Here is a 16504-nt window from a genome sequence, read left to right on the forward strand (position 1 = left end):
CCAGTCCCCCCCAGTGCTCCCAGTCCCCCCCATTTCCCCCCAGTCCCCCCCAGTGCTCCCAGTCCCCCTCCCAGTCCCCCTCTCAGTGCTCCCAGTCCCTCCCAGTGCTCCCAGTCCCCCCCAGTGCTCCCAGTCCCCCCCATTTCCCCCCAGTCCCCCCCAGTGCTCCCAGTCCCCCTCTCAGTGCTCCCAGTCCCTCCCAGTGCTCCCAGTCCCCCCCCAGTCCATCCGAGTGCTCCCAGTCCACCCCAGTCCCTCCCAGTGCTCCCAGTCCGTTCCAGTGCTCCCAGTCCCGCCCCAGTACCCCCCATGCTCCCAGTCTCCCCACAGTCCATCCCAGTGCTCCCAGTCCACCCCAGTCCCTCCCAGTGCTCCCAGTCCGTTCCAGTGCTCCCAGTCCCACCCCAGTACCCCCCATGCTCCCAGTCCCCCCACAGTCCATCCCAGTGCTCCCAGTCCCCTCCCCAGTCCCCTCCCAGTCCCTGCCCAGTCCCTCGCAGTGCCCCGCAGTGCTCCCAGTCCCCCCCACTCCATCCCAGTCCATCCCAGTGCTCCAAGTCCGTTCCAGTGCCCCCCCAGTCCCGCCCCCCAGTCCCCCCCAGTCCCTCCCAGTGCTCCCAGTCCCCCCCAGTCCACCCCAGTCCCCCGCAGTTCTCCCAGTCCCCCCCAGTCCCTCCCAGTGCTCCTAGTCCCCCCTGGTCCCCTCCCAGTCTCCTCCCAGTCCCCTCTCAGTCTGTTCCAGTGCTCCCAGTCCACCCCAGTACCCCCCGTGCTCCCAGTCGCCTCCCAGTCCCCTCCCCAGTCCCCCTCCCGGTCCCTCCCCAGTCCCCCTCCCGGTCCCTCCCCAGTCCCCTCCCAGTCCCTCCCAGTGCTCCCAGTCCGTTCCAGTGCTCCCAGTCCACCCCAGTACCCCTCATGCTCTCAGTCCCTCCCCGTCCCTCCCCAGTCCCCCGCAGTGCCCCCAGTCTGTCCCAGTCCATTCCAGTGCTCCCAGTCCACCCTGGTACCCGTCCTCCCAGTCCCCTCCCCAGTCCCCCCAGTGCTCCCAGTCCCCCTCCCAGTGCTCCCAGTCCCCCCCCAGTCCCTCCCAGTGCTCCCAGTGCCCCCCCAGTCCATCCGAGTGCTCCCCGTCCACCCCAGTCCCTCCCAGTGCTCCCAGTCCACCCCAGTCCCTCCCAGTGCTCCCAGTCCACCCCAGTCCCTCCCAGTGCTCCCAGTGCTCCAAGTCCCACCCGATCCCACCCCGGTCACCCTGCAGTCCCCTCCCATTCCCTCCCCAGTCCCCTCCAGTCCCCCCCAGTGCCTCCCAGTGCTCCCAGTCCACCCCAGTCCCCCCCAGTCTCTCCCAGTCCCCCCCAGTCTCTCCCAGTCCCCCCCAGTCTCTCCCAGTCCCTCCCAGTGCTCCCAGTCCACCCCAGTACCCCCCGTGCTCCGAGTCCCTCCCAGTCCATCCCAGTGCTCCCAGTCCGTTCCAGTGCTCCCAGTCCACCCCAGTACCCCCCGTGCTCCCAGTCCCTCCCCAGTCCCTCCCCGTCCCCTGCAGTGCCCCCAGTCCCCCCCAGTCCCTCCCAGTGCTCCCAGTCTGTTCCAGTGCTCTCAGTCCACCTCAGTACCCCCTGTGCTCCCAGTCCCCTTCCAGTCCCCTCCCCAGTCCCTCCCAGTCCACCCCAGTACCCCCCGGGCTCCCAGTCCCCTCCCGGTCCCTCCCAGTCCCTCCCAGTGCTCCCAGTCCCCCCCAGTCTCTCCGAGTCCCTTCCAGTCCCCCCAGTGCTCCCAGTGGGCTCTGCCCCGGGGTGCTGACCCCGCTGTGCTGTTGTGTCCCCGGGCAGGCGTGGGAGGCGGCGGGGGCGCTGGAGCAGCTGCAGCACAGCTGGGCGAACGCGCTGCGGACACCGCTGCTCATGGGCAGCGCCGCCGGGGGGTGAGCGCCGGACGCCTGGGTCCTTGGGGGCTGGGGAGCGGGACCCGGGCGCCTGGGGCCCTTTGGGGTGGGGGAGCAGGGCAGCCGGACGCCTGGGTCCCTTTTGGGTGGGGGAGCAGGGCACCCGGACGCCTGGGTCCCTTTATTGTGGGGGTGAAGGGCACCCGGACGCCTGGGTCCCTTTTGGGTGGGGGAGCAGGGCAGCCGGACGCCTGGGTCCCTTTTGGGTGCTGGAGCACCCGGACGCCTGGGTCCCTTTTGGGAGGGGGAGCACCCAGACACCTGGGTCCCTTTTGGGTGGGGGAGCAGGGCACCCGGACACCTGGGTCCCTTTATTGTGGGGGTGAAGGGCTCCTGGACACCTGGGTCCCTTTATTGTGGGGGTGAAGGGCACCCGGACGCCTGGGTCCCTTTTGGGTGGGGGAGCAGGGCAACCGGACACCTGGGTCCCTTTTGGGTGGGGGAGCAGTGCAGCCGGACGCCTGGGTCCCTTTTGGGTGGGGGAGCACCCAGACACCTGGGTCCCTTTTGGGTGGGGGAGCAGGGCAACCGGACACCTGGGTCCCTTTATTGTGGGGGTGAAGGGCTCCTGGACACCTGGGTCCCTTTATTGTGGGGGTGAAGGGCACCCGGACGCCTGGGTCCCTTTTGGGTGGGGGAGCAGGGCAACCGGACACCTGGGTCCCTTTTGGGAGGGGGAGCACCCAGACGCCTGGGTCCCTTTTGGGTGGGGGAGCACCCGGACACCTGGGTCCCTTTTGGGTGGGGGAGCACCCGGACACCTGGGTCCCTTTTGGGTGGGGGAGCAGGGCACCCGGACGCCTGGGTCCCTTTTGGGTGGGGGAGCAGTGTAGCCGGACGCCTGGGTCCCTTTTGGGTGTGGGAGAAGGGAGCACCCGGACGCCTGGGTCCCTTTTGGGTGGGGGAGCAGCGCACCCGGACACCTGGGTCCCTTTTGGGTGGGGGAGAGGGAGCACCCGGACACCTGGGTCCCTTTTGGGTGGGGGAGAGGAAGCACCCGGACACCTGGGTCCCTTTTGGGTGGGGGAGCAGTGTAGCCGGACACCTGGGTCCCTTTTGGGTGCTGGAGCACCCGGACACCTGGGTCCCTTTTGGGTGGGGGAGCACCCGGACGCCTGGGTCCCTTTTGGGAGGAGGAGCACCCAGACGCCTGGGTCCCTTTTGGGTGGGGGAGCAGGGCACCCGGACGCCTGGGTCCCTTTTGGGTGGGGGAGCAGGGCACCCGGACGCCTGGGTCCCTTTTGGGTGGGGGAGCACCCGGACACCTGGGTCCCTTTTGGGTGGGGGAGAGGAAGCACCCGGACACCTGGGTGCCTTTTGGGTGGGGGAGAGGGAGCACCCGGACACCTGGGTCCCTTTTGGGTGGGGGAGCAGGGCAGCCGGACGCCTGGGTCCCTTTTGGGTGGGGGAGCACCTGGACGCCTGGGTCCCTTTTGGGTGGGGGAGCACCCGGACACCTGGGTCCCTTTCGGGTGGGGGAGAGGAAGCACCCGGACACCTGGGTCCCTTTTGGGTGGGGGTGAAGGGCACCCGGATGCCTGGGTCCCTTTTGGGTGGGGGAGCAGGGCAACCGGACACCTGGGTCCCTTTTGGGAGGGGGAGCACCCAGACGCCTGGGTCCCTTTTGGGTGGGGGAGCACCCGGACACCTGGGTCCCTTTTGGGTGGGGGAGAGGAAGCACCCGGACGCCTGGGTCCCTTTTGGGTGGGGGAGCAGGGCAGCCGGACGCCTGGGTCCCTTTATTGTGGGGGTGAAGGGCACCCGGACGCCTGGGTCCCCCAGACTGTGGGGCAGCAGGGGGGTCCCGACGCCTGGGTCCCCCAGACTGGGGCAGCAGGGGGGTCCCGGACGCCTGGGTCCCCCAGACTGGGGCAGCAGGGGGGTCCCGGACGCCTGGGTCCCCCAGACTGTGGAGCAACAGGGGTGGGGTCCCGGACGCCTGGGTCCCCCAGACTGGGGCAACAGGGGGTTCCCGGACGCCTGGGTCCCCCAGACTGGGGCAGCAGGGTGGTCCCGGACGCCTGGGTCCCCCAGACTATGGGACAGCAGGGGTGGGGTCCCGGGCGCCTGGGTCCCCTCTATGGGACAGCAGGGGTGGGGTCCCGGACGCCTGGGTCCCCCAGACTGGGGCAGCAGGGGGGTCCCGGGCGCCTGGGTCCCCTCTATGGGACAGCAGGGGTGGGGTCCCGGACGCCTGGGTCCCCCAGACTGGGGCAGCAGGGGGGTCCCGGACGCCTGGGTCCCCCAGACTGTGGAGCAACAGGGGTTGGGTCCCGGACGCCTGGGTCCCCCAGACTGGGGCAGCAGGGGGGTCCCGGACGCCTGGGTCCCCCAGACTGGGGCAGCAGGGGGGTCCCGGACGCCTGGGTCCCCCAGACTATGGGGCAGCAGGGGTGGGGTCCCGGATGCCTGGGTCCCCCAGACTATGGGACAGCAGGGGTGGGGTCCCGGACGCCTGGGTCCCCCAGACTGGGGCAACAGGGGGTTCCCGGACGCCTGGGTCCCCCAGACTGTGGGGCAGCAGTTGGGGTCGCGGACGCCTGGGTCCCCCAGACTGGGGCAGCAGGGGGGTCCCGGACACCTGGGTCCCCTCTATGGGACAGCAGGGGTTGGGTCCCGGACGCCTGGGTCCCCCAGACTGTGGGGCAGCAGGGGTGGGGTCCCGGACGCCTGGGTCCCCCAGACTGGGGCAACAGGGGGTTCCCGGACGCCTGGGTCCCCCAGACTGGGGCAGCAGGGTGGTCCCGGACGCCTGGGTCCCCCAGACTGGGGCAGCAGGGTGGTCCCGGACGCCTGGGTCCCCCAGACTGTGGGGCAACAGGGGGTGGGGTCCCGGACGCCTGGGTCCCCCAGACTGTGGAGCAGGGGGGTCCCGGATGCCTGGGTCCCCCAGACTGGGGCAGCAGGGGGGTCCCGGACGCCTGGGTCCCCCAGACTGGGGCAGCAGGGGGGTCCCGGACGCCTGGGTCCCCCAGACTGGGGCAGCAGGGGGGTCCCGGACGCCTGGGTCCCCTGACCCCCGTCTCGGGCAGGGGTGACGGGGACGCCGAGGACGAGGAGCTGGAGCTGGTGGCCGAGGTCCGCGTGGGCGACCTGGGCGCCGTGGCCACCTCGGGGCTGCTGCGGCGCGACCGGCCCTGGAGGGCCCCCAAAGGAGGTGGGGGGCGCGGGGGGGGCCGTGGGGGGGGGGGATGGTGCTTGGGGGGCGTGGGGTGTTGGGGGGTCATTGGTGGGGGGATGTGGGGCGGGATGTGGGGGGACATGGGGTATTGGGGGGGATGTGGGGTCATGGGGCATTGGGATGTGGGGGGATGTGGGACATTGGGGGGGATGTGGGGGACATGGGGCATTGGGATGTTGGGGTACAGGGGGCATTGGGGGGATGTGGGGGACATGGGGCACTGGGGGTGTTGGGGGGGTCCCTGGTGGGGGGATGTGGGTGTTAAGGGGGGGGATGTGGGGTGGGATGTGGGGCAGGATGTGGGGGGACATGGGGCATTGGGATGTGGGGATCATGGGGCATTGTGGGGGATGTGGGGCATTGGGATGTGGGGGGTCATGGGGCATTGGGGGGGATGTGGGGTCATGGGGCATTGGGGGTGTTGGGGGATCCCTGGTGGGGGGATGTGGGGCGGGATGTGGGGGGACATGGGGTATTGGGGGTGTTGGGGGGTCATGGGGCATTGGGGGGGATGTGGGGCAGGATGTGGGGGGACATGGGGTATTGGGGGGGCATGTGGGGGTCATGGGGCATTGGGGGGGACGTGGGGCATTGAGGGCGATGTGGGGCAGGATGTGGGGGTCATGGGGCATTGGTGGGGATGTGGGGCATTGGGGGCGATGTGGGGCAGGATGTGGGGGTCATGGGGCATTGGTGGGGATGTGGGGCATTGGGGGCGATGTGGGGCAGGATGTGGGGCAGGATGTGGGGTACATGGGGCATTGTGGGCGATGTGGGGCAGGATGTGGGGGTCATGGGGCATTGTGGGCGATGTGGGGCAGGATGTGGGGGTCATGGGGCATTGTGGGCGATGTGGGGCAGGATGTGGGGGTCATGGGGCATTGTGGGCCATGTGGGGCAGGATGTGGGGGTACATGGGGCATTGGGGGCGATGTGGGGCAGGATGTGGGGGTCATGGGGCATTGGGGGCGATGTGGGGCAGGATGTGGGGGTACATGGGGCATTGTGGGCGATGTGGGGCAGGATGTGGGGCAGGATGTGGGGTACATGGGGCATTATGGGGCTGTGTGGGGCCGGCTGTTGCTGCACATCCCTGACCCCCATTTCCCCCCCAGGCCCCCTCCCGCTGTCGTCCGCTCGCCGCTGGCGCCTCCCCCCGGCCCCCCCGGGCCCCCCGGGCCCCCCGCCCCCCACGACCCCCGCCCCCCCCCGCCCTCGCCGCGCGCCCCCCCCTCCCCCGCCGGGCCGGCTCCGGCGCCCCCGCGGCCCCCGCGTGGCCGCCCCGGGGGGGCAGCAGCCCCAGCAGCACCGGCAGCGCCCCCAGGGCCCCCCCGGCGCGCGGGACGAGCCGGCGCGGACCCCCCCGGGGGCCACCGTGGAGAAACCCGATTCCTCCTCTTCCTCCTCCTCCTCCTCCTCTTCCTCCTCCTCCTCCTCTTCCTCCCGCTCTTCCTCCTCCTCCTCGCACCCCGCGCCCCCCTCCTGCCGCCCCCGCGCCCCCTCTTTGGATATTTATGACCCTTTCCACCCCACCGATGAGGACAACGCCGGAGCCGGGGGGGGCGACTTCGCCTACGGCGCCTCCTCTTCCTCCCCCCCCCGCCCCGGCAAAGAGGCCGAAGGGCGGCAGGACCAGAAATACGACCCCTTCGACCCCACGGGCTCCAACCCCAGCTCCTCGCGCAGCAGCCCCAGCCCGGACGAGGAAGAGGAAGACGAGGAGGACGAGGAAGAAGAGGAGGAAGAGGAGGAGGAGGAGGAGGAGGAAGAAGCCGCCCCCCCCCGCCCCGACGTGTCCCACAGCATCAGCCGCATCTCCGAGACCTTGGCCGGGATCTACGACGACAACAGCTTGAGCCAGGACTTCGAGAAGGAGCCCGAGGCGCCCCCCCCGGTGCCTCCGAACCCCCCCGGCGCCGACTCCACGCTGCCCGAGGAGGACGAGGACGCCGAGGCCGAAGACGCCGCGTCCCCCCCGCCGCCCCGCGCCGAACCGGAGCCGCGCCGCCGCGTCTTCGTGGTGGATTTGGCTTCCAAGAGCCGCCCCGAGAGCGACGCGCACCCCAAACTGGACGGCAAACTCTCCCTGGAGGTGGTGGCTGCCGGGAACCCCCCGAAAGCGCCGCCCCCCCAACCCCGCGCCCCCCGCCACCGCGCTCGTCGCGAATGGGGCGGCGACTCGGAGATCGAGGAGGGGGAGATCGTGCAGCACGAGGACGAGCGCTTCAGCCCTTTGCGCTTGTTCCGCGCCGCCGGCTCCGCCGCCCCGCGCGGGAGGGGGGCCGAACCGCGCCCCCCCCGCCTCCCCGAGGGCGACGACTTCTTGTCCCTCCACGCCGATTCGGACGACGGCGGCGATTTCGGCGCCGACTCCCAACCGGACCCGCGTTGGAAACCCGGAGGGGCCCCCGACCTCCGCCGCAAGATCCTGAGCCAGCGCCGCCTTCGCGCGCCCCCCTCGCCGCGCTCGCCCTCCCGCAAGAAACCCAAGCGCTCCCGCGAACGCGGCGGCGGCTCCGGCGCCGCCTCCGCCGCCTGGGCCGGCAAAAAACCCCCCGAACCGCCTCCGCCGCCCCCCAAAAGCAAAGAGCGGCGCCACCGCCGCGGCTCGCGCTCCCGCTCCCGGCGCCGCTCGTGGTCGCGGGGCCGGCGCTCGCGCTCGCGGGAGAAGCGGCGCGGGCGCCGTCCGGGCAGCGCGGAGCGGCCCCGGCGCCGCAAGGAGAAGCGGCGCGGCGAGGGGGGGAAGAAGAAGAAGAAGCAGCGCTCGCGGTCGAGGTCGCGGCGCCCGACGCGGCGCCCGTCCCGCGAGGCCGAGAGGCCGGGCGATGGAGCCGCGCGGCGCGGGGCGGTGCCGCCCTCGGTGCAGGAGCTCAGCGACGCCGACCTCTTCGCCATCAAGCGCACCATCACCGTGAGCCGGCGCCAGGAGACGCCGGAGCCGGCCAAGCGCGAGGTGATGTACGACTCCGAGGGCTTGAGCTTCGAGGGCTTCTCCGACCGCGAGCACCAGGACGGCGGCAACCGCGGCGCCGGAGCCAAGGAGGCGCGGCGCGGCGAGGGGAAGAAGGAGAAGGAGCGCAAGCGCCGCCCCGACGAGCACCCCCAGCCCCGCGAGAAGTACAAGAAGAAGCTCAAGGAGACCCCCCCCTCGGCGCCGGCGCCGAAAGGCGAGAAGGACAAAGCGCCGCGGAGCGAGAGGGACAAGGCGCTGAGGAAGAGCAAAGGGCACAAGGACGGCGGAGGGGAGGGGGGCGCCGCCAAGCCCCCCCCGCCGCGCAAGGTCAAGTCCAAGGTGGCCGTGTTGATCCGGGAGGGCGTCAGCTCCACCACGGCGGCGGGGAAGGACGGAGGGGGCGGCGGCGGGGGCTCCATCGCTGTCAAGTTCAGCCGAGACGCCGAGAACCGGGCGCCTTTCCTCAAGGGCGAGGAGAAGGCGGCGGGGGAGGTCAAGGTCAAGGCCGAGCCCGCTAAGGACGCGGGGGTCAAGGTCAAGAAGGGCAAAGCCACCAAGGGCAAGACCGGGCTCAAGAAACCCAAAGGGCCGGGTAGCAAGGCCAAGGGTGGCGCCGAGGCGAGGAAGAAGAGGAAGCTCAAGGTCAAGGGCGCGCTGAAGAAATCCAAGGCCGACAGCTGCAGCCAGGGCGCCGGGAGCCCCCAAATCCGCCTCCCCCCCAAAGCGGAACCCGCTTGGTCCGGCTCGGAGAAATCAGGGGGGGGCAGCCCCAAACCCCCTGCGTCCCCCCACTCCAAGGCTCCGGCGCCCACCCTGACCCCGGCGACCACCCCGGCGGCCGAGCGGGAGCTGACGCCCGACTCCCAAACGGTCGACAGCAGCTGCAAGACCCCCGACGTCTCCTTCCTCCCCGAGGAGGGACCGGGGGGGACCGGAGGGACCGGGGGGGCCCCCACGGTGACGGGGACGGCGGTCCCGGGGGGCTCGGTCGCCGGGGACCCCCCCAGGGTGGAACCCGAAGCCGACAGCCGCTCGGAGGCCAAGGAGGACGGGGGGCGCCCGCCCGCGGCGCCGGTGCCGTGGAACCTGCAGGGCGGCGTGGACTGTGCCACCAGCGGAGTGTTGGCGCGTAGGTGGCGCTTGGGGACATTTGGGGACGTGGAGGGGGGGTAGGGGGTGTCCGTGTCCCCCCCCCCTCAACGCTGCCCGTGTCCCCCCCGCAGTGACCGCGTTGCTGTTCAAGATGGAGGAGGCCAACCTGGCCAGCAGGGCCAAGGCGCAGGAGCTGATCCAGGCCACCAACCAGGTGGGGACACCACCCCCCAAGTTTGGGGACACCCCACCAGTTTGGGGACACCCCCCTCCGTTTGGGGATGGGGACACCCCCCCAGTTTGGGGACACCACCCCCCTGGTTTGGGGACACCACCCCCTGTTTGGGGATGGGGACACCACCCCTAGCTTGGGACACCCCCCCCAGCTTGGGACACCCCCCCCCAGTTTGGGGACACCCCCCTGTTTGGGGATGGGGACACCCCCCCCAGTTTGGGGACACCCCCCTGTTTGGGGATGGGGACACCCCCCGCAGTTTGGGGACACCCCCCTGTTTGGGGATGGGGACACCCCCCCTGGTTTGGGGACACCCCCCCCTGTTTGGGGATGGGGACACCCCCCCTGGTTTGGGGACACCCCCCCCCCCAGTTTGGGGACACCACCCCCAGCTTGGGGACACCCCCCTGTTTGGGAATGGGGACACCCCCCCAGTTTGGGGACACCCCCCTCCGTTTGGGGATGGGGACACCCCCCCAGTTTGGGGACACCACCCCCCTGGTTTGGGGACACCACCCCCTGTTTGGGGATGGGGACACCACCCCTAGCTTGGGACACCCCCCCCAGCTTGGGACACCCCCCCCAGTTTGGGGACACCCCCCTGTTTGGGGATGGGGACACCCCCCGCAGTTTGGGGACACCCCCCTGTTTGGGGATGGGGACACCCCCCTGGTTTGGGGACACCCCCCCCAGTTTGGGGATGGGGACACCCCCCCTGGTTTGGGGACACCCCCCCCCCCAGTTTGGGGACACCCCCCCCAGTTTGGGGACACCCCCCTGTTTGGGGATGGGGACACCCCCCGCAGTTTGGGGACACCCCCCTGTTTGGGGATGGGGACACCCCCCCTGGTTTGGGGACACCCCCCCCTGTTTGGGGATGGGGACACCCCCCCTGGTTTGGGGACACCCCCCCCCCCAGTTTGGGGACACCCCCCCAGTTTGGGGACACCCCCCCCGTTTGGGGATGGGGACACCCCCCCTGGTTTGGGGACGGTCACCTCTGAGAGGGGGCGGTCACCCCGGGGGTGTCCACAGCCCTAAAGGGAATTGTCACCCCCCCAAGGGGACAGGGACCCCCAAGAGGGGACGGGGACCTTGGGGGGGGTTTGTCACCCCCCCTGAGGGGACAGAAACTCAAAGGGGGGCGTCCCCCCCCCCCCAATAGGGGACACCCACACTGGAGGGGACACCTGGTACCGGGCCACCCCCACTTCCCTATGTTGCATCTGGGAGGGGGTGCAGGACCCCCCAGGGGTGCCCCCCCAGAACCAGGGGACCCCCCAACCAGGGGTGACCCCCCCCTAAACCAAGGGGTACCCCCCCCAAACCGGGGGTACCCCCCCAAATCAGTGGGACCCCGCAACCTGGGAGGTGTCCCCCCCAAACCAGGGGGGTACCCCCCAAACCAAGGGGTACCCCCCCAAACCAGGGTTACCCCCCCAAATCAGTGGGAACCCCAACCAGGGGTGCCTCCCCCAACTGGGGGTGTCCCCCCAAAACCAGGGGGTACCCCCCCCAAACCAGGGTTACCCCCCCCCCAAACCAGTGGGAACCCCCAACCTGGGGGGTGTCCCCCCCAAACCAGGGGGTACCCCCCCAAACCAGGGTTACCCCCCCAAATCAGTGGAAACCCCAACCAGGGGTGCCCCCCCCAACTGGGGGTGTCCCCCCAAAACCAGGGGGTACCCCCCCAAACCAGGGTTACCCCCCCCAAACCAGTGGGAACCCCCAACCTGGGGGGTGTCCCCCCCAAACCAGGGGGTACCCCCCCAAACCAGGGTTACCCCCCCAAATCAGTGGAAACCCCAACCAGGGGTGCCCCCCCCAACTGGGGGTGTCCCCCCAAAACCAGGGGGTACCCCCCCAAACGAGGGTTACCCCCCCCAAACCAGTGGGAACCCCCAACCTGGGGGGTATCCCCCCCAAACCAGGGGTGACCCCCCCCCAAACCAGGGTGTCCCTCCAAACCAGGGGTGCCCCCCCAAACCAGTGGGACCCCCCAAACCAGTGGGACCCCCCAAAATAGGGGTGTCCCCCCCATAATAGAGGTGCCCCCCCAAACCAGGGAGTGTGTCGTCCCCCCCAAACCAGGGAGTGTGTCGTCCCCCCCAAACCAGGGAGTGTGTCCCCCCCGCCAAACCAGGGGGTGTCTCCCCCAAACTGGGGGTGTCCCACATCAAACTGGGGGTAACCCCTTACCCCAAAATGGGGATATCCCCCCCCCCCCAAAACCAGGGGTGCCCCCCCAAACCAGGGGGGTACCCCCCCCAACCCAAGGCTGCCCCCCCCACCCCAGGGGGTGTCCCCCCAAACCAGGGGTGCCCCCCCACCCCAGGGGGTGTCCCCTCCAAACCGGGGTGCCCCCCACACCCCAGGGCTGCCCCCCCACACCAGGGGGTGTCCCCCCCAAACCAGGGGGCACCCCCCCCAACCCAGGGGTGCCCACCCCACCCAAACCAGGGGTGCCCCCCCCAAACCAGTGCTGCCCCCCCACACTCCAGGGCTGCCCCCCCACCCTAGGGCATGACCCCCCCACCCCAGGGGGTATCCCCCCCAAACCAGGGGGGCACACCCCCAACCCAGGGGTGCCCACCCCACCCAAACCAGGGGTGCCCCTTCACCCCAGGGGGTGTCCCCCCCAAACCAGGGGGGTACCCCCAAACCAGGGGTGCCCCCCCAACCCCAGGGCTGGCCCCCCACCCCAGGGGGTGCCCCCCCAAACCAGGGGTGCCCCCCCCACCCCAGGGCTGCCCCCCCACCCCAGGGGGTGTCCCCCCCAAACCAGGGGGTGTCCCCCCCAAACCAGGGGTGCCCCCCCCACCCCAGGGCTGCCCCCCCACCGCAGGGGGTGTCCCCCCCCAAACCAGGGGGTGTCCCCCCCAAACCAGGGGTGCCCCCCACACCCCAGGGCTGCCCCCCCACACCAGGGGGTGTCCCCCCAACCCAGGGGTGCCCCCCCCCAAACCAGGGGTGTCCCCCACACCCCAGGGCTGCCCCCCACCCCAGGGGGTATCCCCCCCAAACCAGGGGTGTCCCCCCCAAACCAGTGCTGCCCCCCCACACCCCAGGGCTGCCCCCCACCCCAGGGGGTGTCCCCCCCAAACCAGGGGTGCCCCCCCCACCCCAGGGCTGCCCCCCCACCCCAGGGGGTGTCCCCCCCCAAACCAGGGGTGCCCCCCCAAACCAGGGGGTGTCCCCCCCAAACCAGGGGTGTCCCCCCCAAACCAGTGCTGCCCCCCCCACACTCCAGGGCTGCCCCCCCACCCTAGGGCGTGTCCCCCCCACCCCAGGGGGTATCCCCCCCCAACCCAGGGGTGCCCACCCCACCCAAACCAGGGGTGCCCCTTCACCCCAGGGGGTGTCCCCCCCAAACCAGGGGGGTACCCCCAAACCAGGGGTGCCCCCCCAACCCCAGGGCTGGCCCCCCACCCCAGGGGGTGTCCCCCCCAAACCAGGGGTGCCCCCCCCACCCCAGGGCTGCCCCCCCACCCCAGGGGGTGTCCCCCCCCAAACCAGGGGTGCCCACCCCAGGGCTGCCCCCCCACCCCAGGGGGTATCCCCCCGCAAACCAGGGGGTGTCCCCCCCAAACCAGGGGTGCCCCCCCCACCCCAGGGCTGCCCCCCCACCCCAGGGGGTGTCCCCCCCAAACCAGGGGTGCCCCCCCCCAAACCAGGGGTGTCCCCCCCAAACCAGTGCTGCCCCCCCACACCCCAGGGCTGCCCCCCACCCCAGGGGGTATCCCCCCTAAACCAGGGGGGCACCCCCCCAACCCAGGGCTGCCCCCCCACAACCCCCCCCCCCTCTTTTCTCCCCCTTTTTCCAGATCCTGAGCCACACGAAGGCGCCGCCCCCCCTGGGCCCCCCCCAGCCCCCCACCTCCAGCGTCCCCCCCCCAGCTCCCCATATTCCCCCCCCATACCTGCTCCATGGGGCTCTGCCCCTCCCGGGGGGGCCCTCGGCGCCCCCCACCCCCACGGGGCTGCCGGGTTTGGGGGGGGCGGCGGGGGGGGGGACCGGGGGGGCCCCCCCCACCCTCTACAGCAGCTCCTCCGGCAATGAGGGCGGCAAAAGGGACGGGAGCGTCACCTCCGAGGGACGAGGGGACACCGACAAGGTCAGCGGGGGGGGGACGTGGGGGGGGACATGGCGGGGGGACACATGGGGGGGGACGTGGGGTGTCCCATGGGGGGGGACACGAGCAATGGGGGTGTCCCATGGGGGGGTGACGGATGGGGGTGACGGGTGACACTGTGGTGGGGACACGTCTGCTGGGGGGGTCCCATCTGAATCAATGGGGTGAGGGTTAATTAGCTCTGGGTTAATGATGCTGATGAGGGGGGTCCCATCTGAACCAATGGGATGAGGGTTAATTAGCTCTGGGTTAATGATGCTGGTGTGGGGGGTCCCATCCAAATCAATGGGGCGAGGGTTAATTAACAGTGGGTTAATTATGCTGATGTTAGGGGTCCCATCCGAATCAATGGGGCGAGAGTTAATTAACTCTGGGTTAATGATGCTGATGTGGGGGGTCCCATCTGAACCAATGGGATGAGGGTTAATTAGCTCTGGGTTAATTATGTTGATGTGGGGTGTCCCATCTGAACTAATGGGATGAGGATTAATTAGCTCTGGGTTAATTATGCTGATGTGGGGGGTCACATCTGAACCAATGGGGTGAGGGTTAATTAACCCTGGGTTAATTATGCTGATGTGGGGGGTCACATCTGAACCAATGGGATGAGGGTTAATTAGCTCTGGGTTAATTATGTTGATGTGGGGTGTCCCATCTGAACTAATGGGATGAGGGTTAATTAACTCTGGGTTAATTATGCTGATGAGGGGGATCCCGTCCCAACCAATGGGATGAGGGTTAATTAGCCCTGGGTTAATTATGCTGATGTGGGGGGTCCCATCTGAACCAATGGGATAAGGGTTAATTAGCTCTGGGTTAATGATGCTGATGTGGGGGGTCCCATCTGAACTAATGCGATGAGGGTTAATTAGCTCTGGGGTAATTATGCTGATGTTGGGGGTCCCATCGGAACCAATGGGATGAGGGTTAATTAACCCTGAGTTAATTATGCTGATGAAGGGGGTCCCGTCCCAACCAATGGGATGAGGGTTAATTAGCTCTGGGTTAATTATGCTGATGAAGGGGGATCCCGTCCCAACCAATGGGATGAGGGTTAATTAGCTCTGGGTTAATTATGCCGATGTGGGGGGTCCCATCCCAACCGAGATGCGTTGGCGACTGCTCGTAGCGATCAGACAAAGCTTAACGAGAGCTTAACGGCGGAGCTTAAATCGGTGTCGGTTTTATAGGCTCAACAAAGAGGGAAAGGGGGAGGCGGGAGGAAACGGAGCTGGGGGAGTAAGAGAAGTGAGATGGGACGGAACGGGGTTGGTGGGCGGAGTCTTGGTGGGCGGAGTCAGGATGAGCGGAGTCTTAAGTGAGTCTGGATGAGCAGAGTCTAGATGAGTGGAGTCTAGATGAGTGTTGACAATCTAGTTGAGTCTAGATGAGTCTTGATGATCTAGTCAAGTCTAGCTGAGTCTAGATGAGTCTTGACCATCTAGTCAAGTCTAGCTGAGTCTAGATGAGTCTTGACGATCTAGTCAAGCCTAGCTGAGTCTAGATGAGTCTTGACCATCTAGTCGAGTCTAGCTGAGTCTAGACGAGTCTTGATGATCTGGTTGAGTCTAGCTGAGTCTAGATGAGTCTTGACCATCTAGTTGAGTCTAGTTGAGTCTTGACCATCTAGTCGAGTCTAGCTGAGTCTAGACGAGTCTTGGCAATCTAGTCGAGTCTAGATGAGTCTTGATGATCTGGTTGAGTCTAGACAAGTCTAGCTGAGTCTAGATGATCTAGTTGAGTCTAGATAAGTCTAGATGAGTCTTGACCATCTAGTCGAGTCTGGCTGAGTCTAGACGAGTCTTGACGATCTGGTTGAGTCTAGCTGAGCCTAGCTGACTCTAGATTAGTCTTGTCTAGTTGAGTCTAGATGAGTCTTGACCATCTAGTTGAGTCTAGTTGAGTCTAGGTGAGTCTTGATGATCTAGTCGAGTCTAATCGAGTCTAGATGAGTCTTGACCATCTAGTCGAGTCTAGCCGAGTCTATCCGAGTCTTGACGATCTGGTTGAGTCTAGCTGAGTCTAGATGAGTCTTGACCATCTAGTCAAGTCTAGTCGAGTCTAGATGAGTCTTGACCATCTAGTCGAGTCTAGTTGAGTCTAGATGAGTCTTGACGATCCGGTTGAGTCTGGACGAGTCTACCTGAGTCTAGACGATCTAGTTGAGTCTAGCTGAGTCTAGATGAGTCTTGACCATCTAGTTGAGTCTAGTTGAGTCTAAATGAGTCTTGACCATCTAGTTGAGTCTAGATGAGTCCTGACCGTCTAGTTGAGTCTAGATGAGTCCTGACCAACTAGTAGAGTCTAGCTGAGTCTAGAAGAGTCTTGACCATCTAGTCGAGTCTAGTCGAGTCTAGATGAGTCTTGACCGTCTAGTCGAGTCTAGCTGAGTCTAACTGAGTCTAGACCATCGAGTCGAGTCTAGCTGAGTCTAGATGAGTCTTGACCATCTAGTCGAGTCTAGCTGAGTCTAGACGAGTCTTGACCATCTAGTTGAGTCTAGCTGAGTCTAGATGAGTCTTGACCATCTAGTTGAGTCTAGTTGAGTCTAAATGAGTCTTGACCATCTAGTTGGGTCTAGATGAGTCCTGACCGTCTAGTTGAGTCTAGATGAGTCCTCACCAACTAGTCAAGTCTAGCTGAGTCTAGAAGAGTCTTGACCATCTAGTCGAGTCTAGTCGAGTCTAGATGAGTCTTGACCGTCTAGTCGAGTCTAGCTGAGTCTAACTGAGTCTAGACCATCTAGTCGAGTCTACCTGAGTCTAGACGAGTCTTGACCATCTAGTTGAGTCTAGCTGAGTCTAGATGAGTCTTGACCATCTAGTCGAGTCTACCTGAGTCTAGACGAGTCTTGACCATCTAGTTGAGTCTAGCTGAGTCTAGACGAGTCTTGACCATCTAGTCGAGTCTGGCTGAGTCTAGCTGAGTCTAGATTAGTCTTGACCATCTAGTCAAGTCTAGTTGAGTC

General features: G+C 67.3%; 1 protein-coding gene across 3 annotated transcripts in view; it reads left to right on the top strand.

Moving 5' to 3' along the window:
- Nucleotides 1-16504, top strand: part of SCAF1 (SR-related CTD associated factor 1) — a 28656-nt gene that overhangs the window by 5581 nt on the left and 6571 nt on the right. For all 3 annotated transcript variants that reach the window (XM_065859677.2, XM_071801078.1, XM_071801079.1), the window contains exons 5-9: nt 1830-1921; nt 4975-5099; nt 6239-9205; nt 9300-9382; nt 13228-13518. In XM_065859677.2, the coding sequence (XP_065715749.2) occupies nt 1830-1921; nt 4975-5099; nt 6239-9205; nt 9300-9382; nt 13228-13518 (3558 nt within the window). The remainder of the gene's footprint in view (nt 1-1829; nt 1922-4974; nt 5100-6238; nt 9206-9299; nt 9383-13227; nt 13519-16504) is intronic.

This window comes from Patagioenas fasciata, chromosome 35 (assembly GCF_037038585.1).
Source record: "Patagioenas fasciata isolate bPatFas1 chromosome 35, bPatFas1.hap1, whole genome shotgun sequence".
Lineage (NCBI taxonomy): Eukaryota > Metazoa > Chordata > Aves > Columbiformes > Columbidae > Patagioenas > Patagioenas fasciata.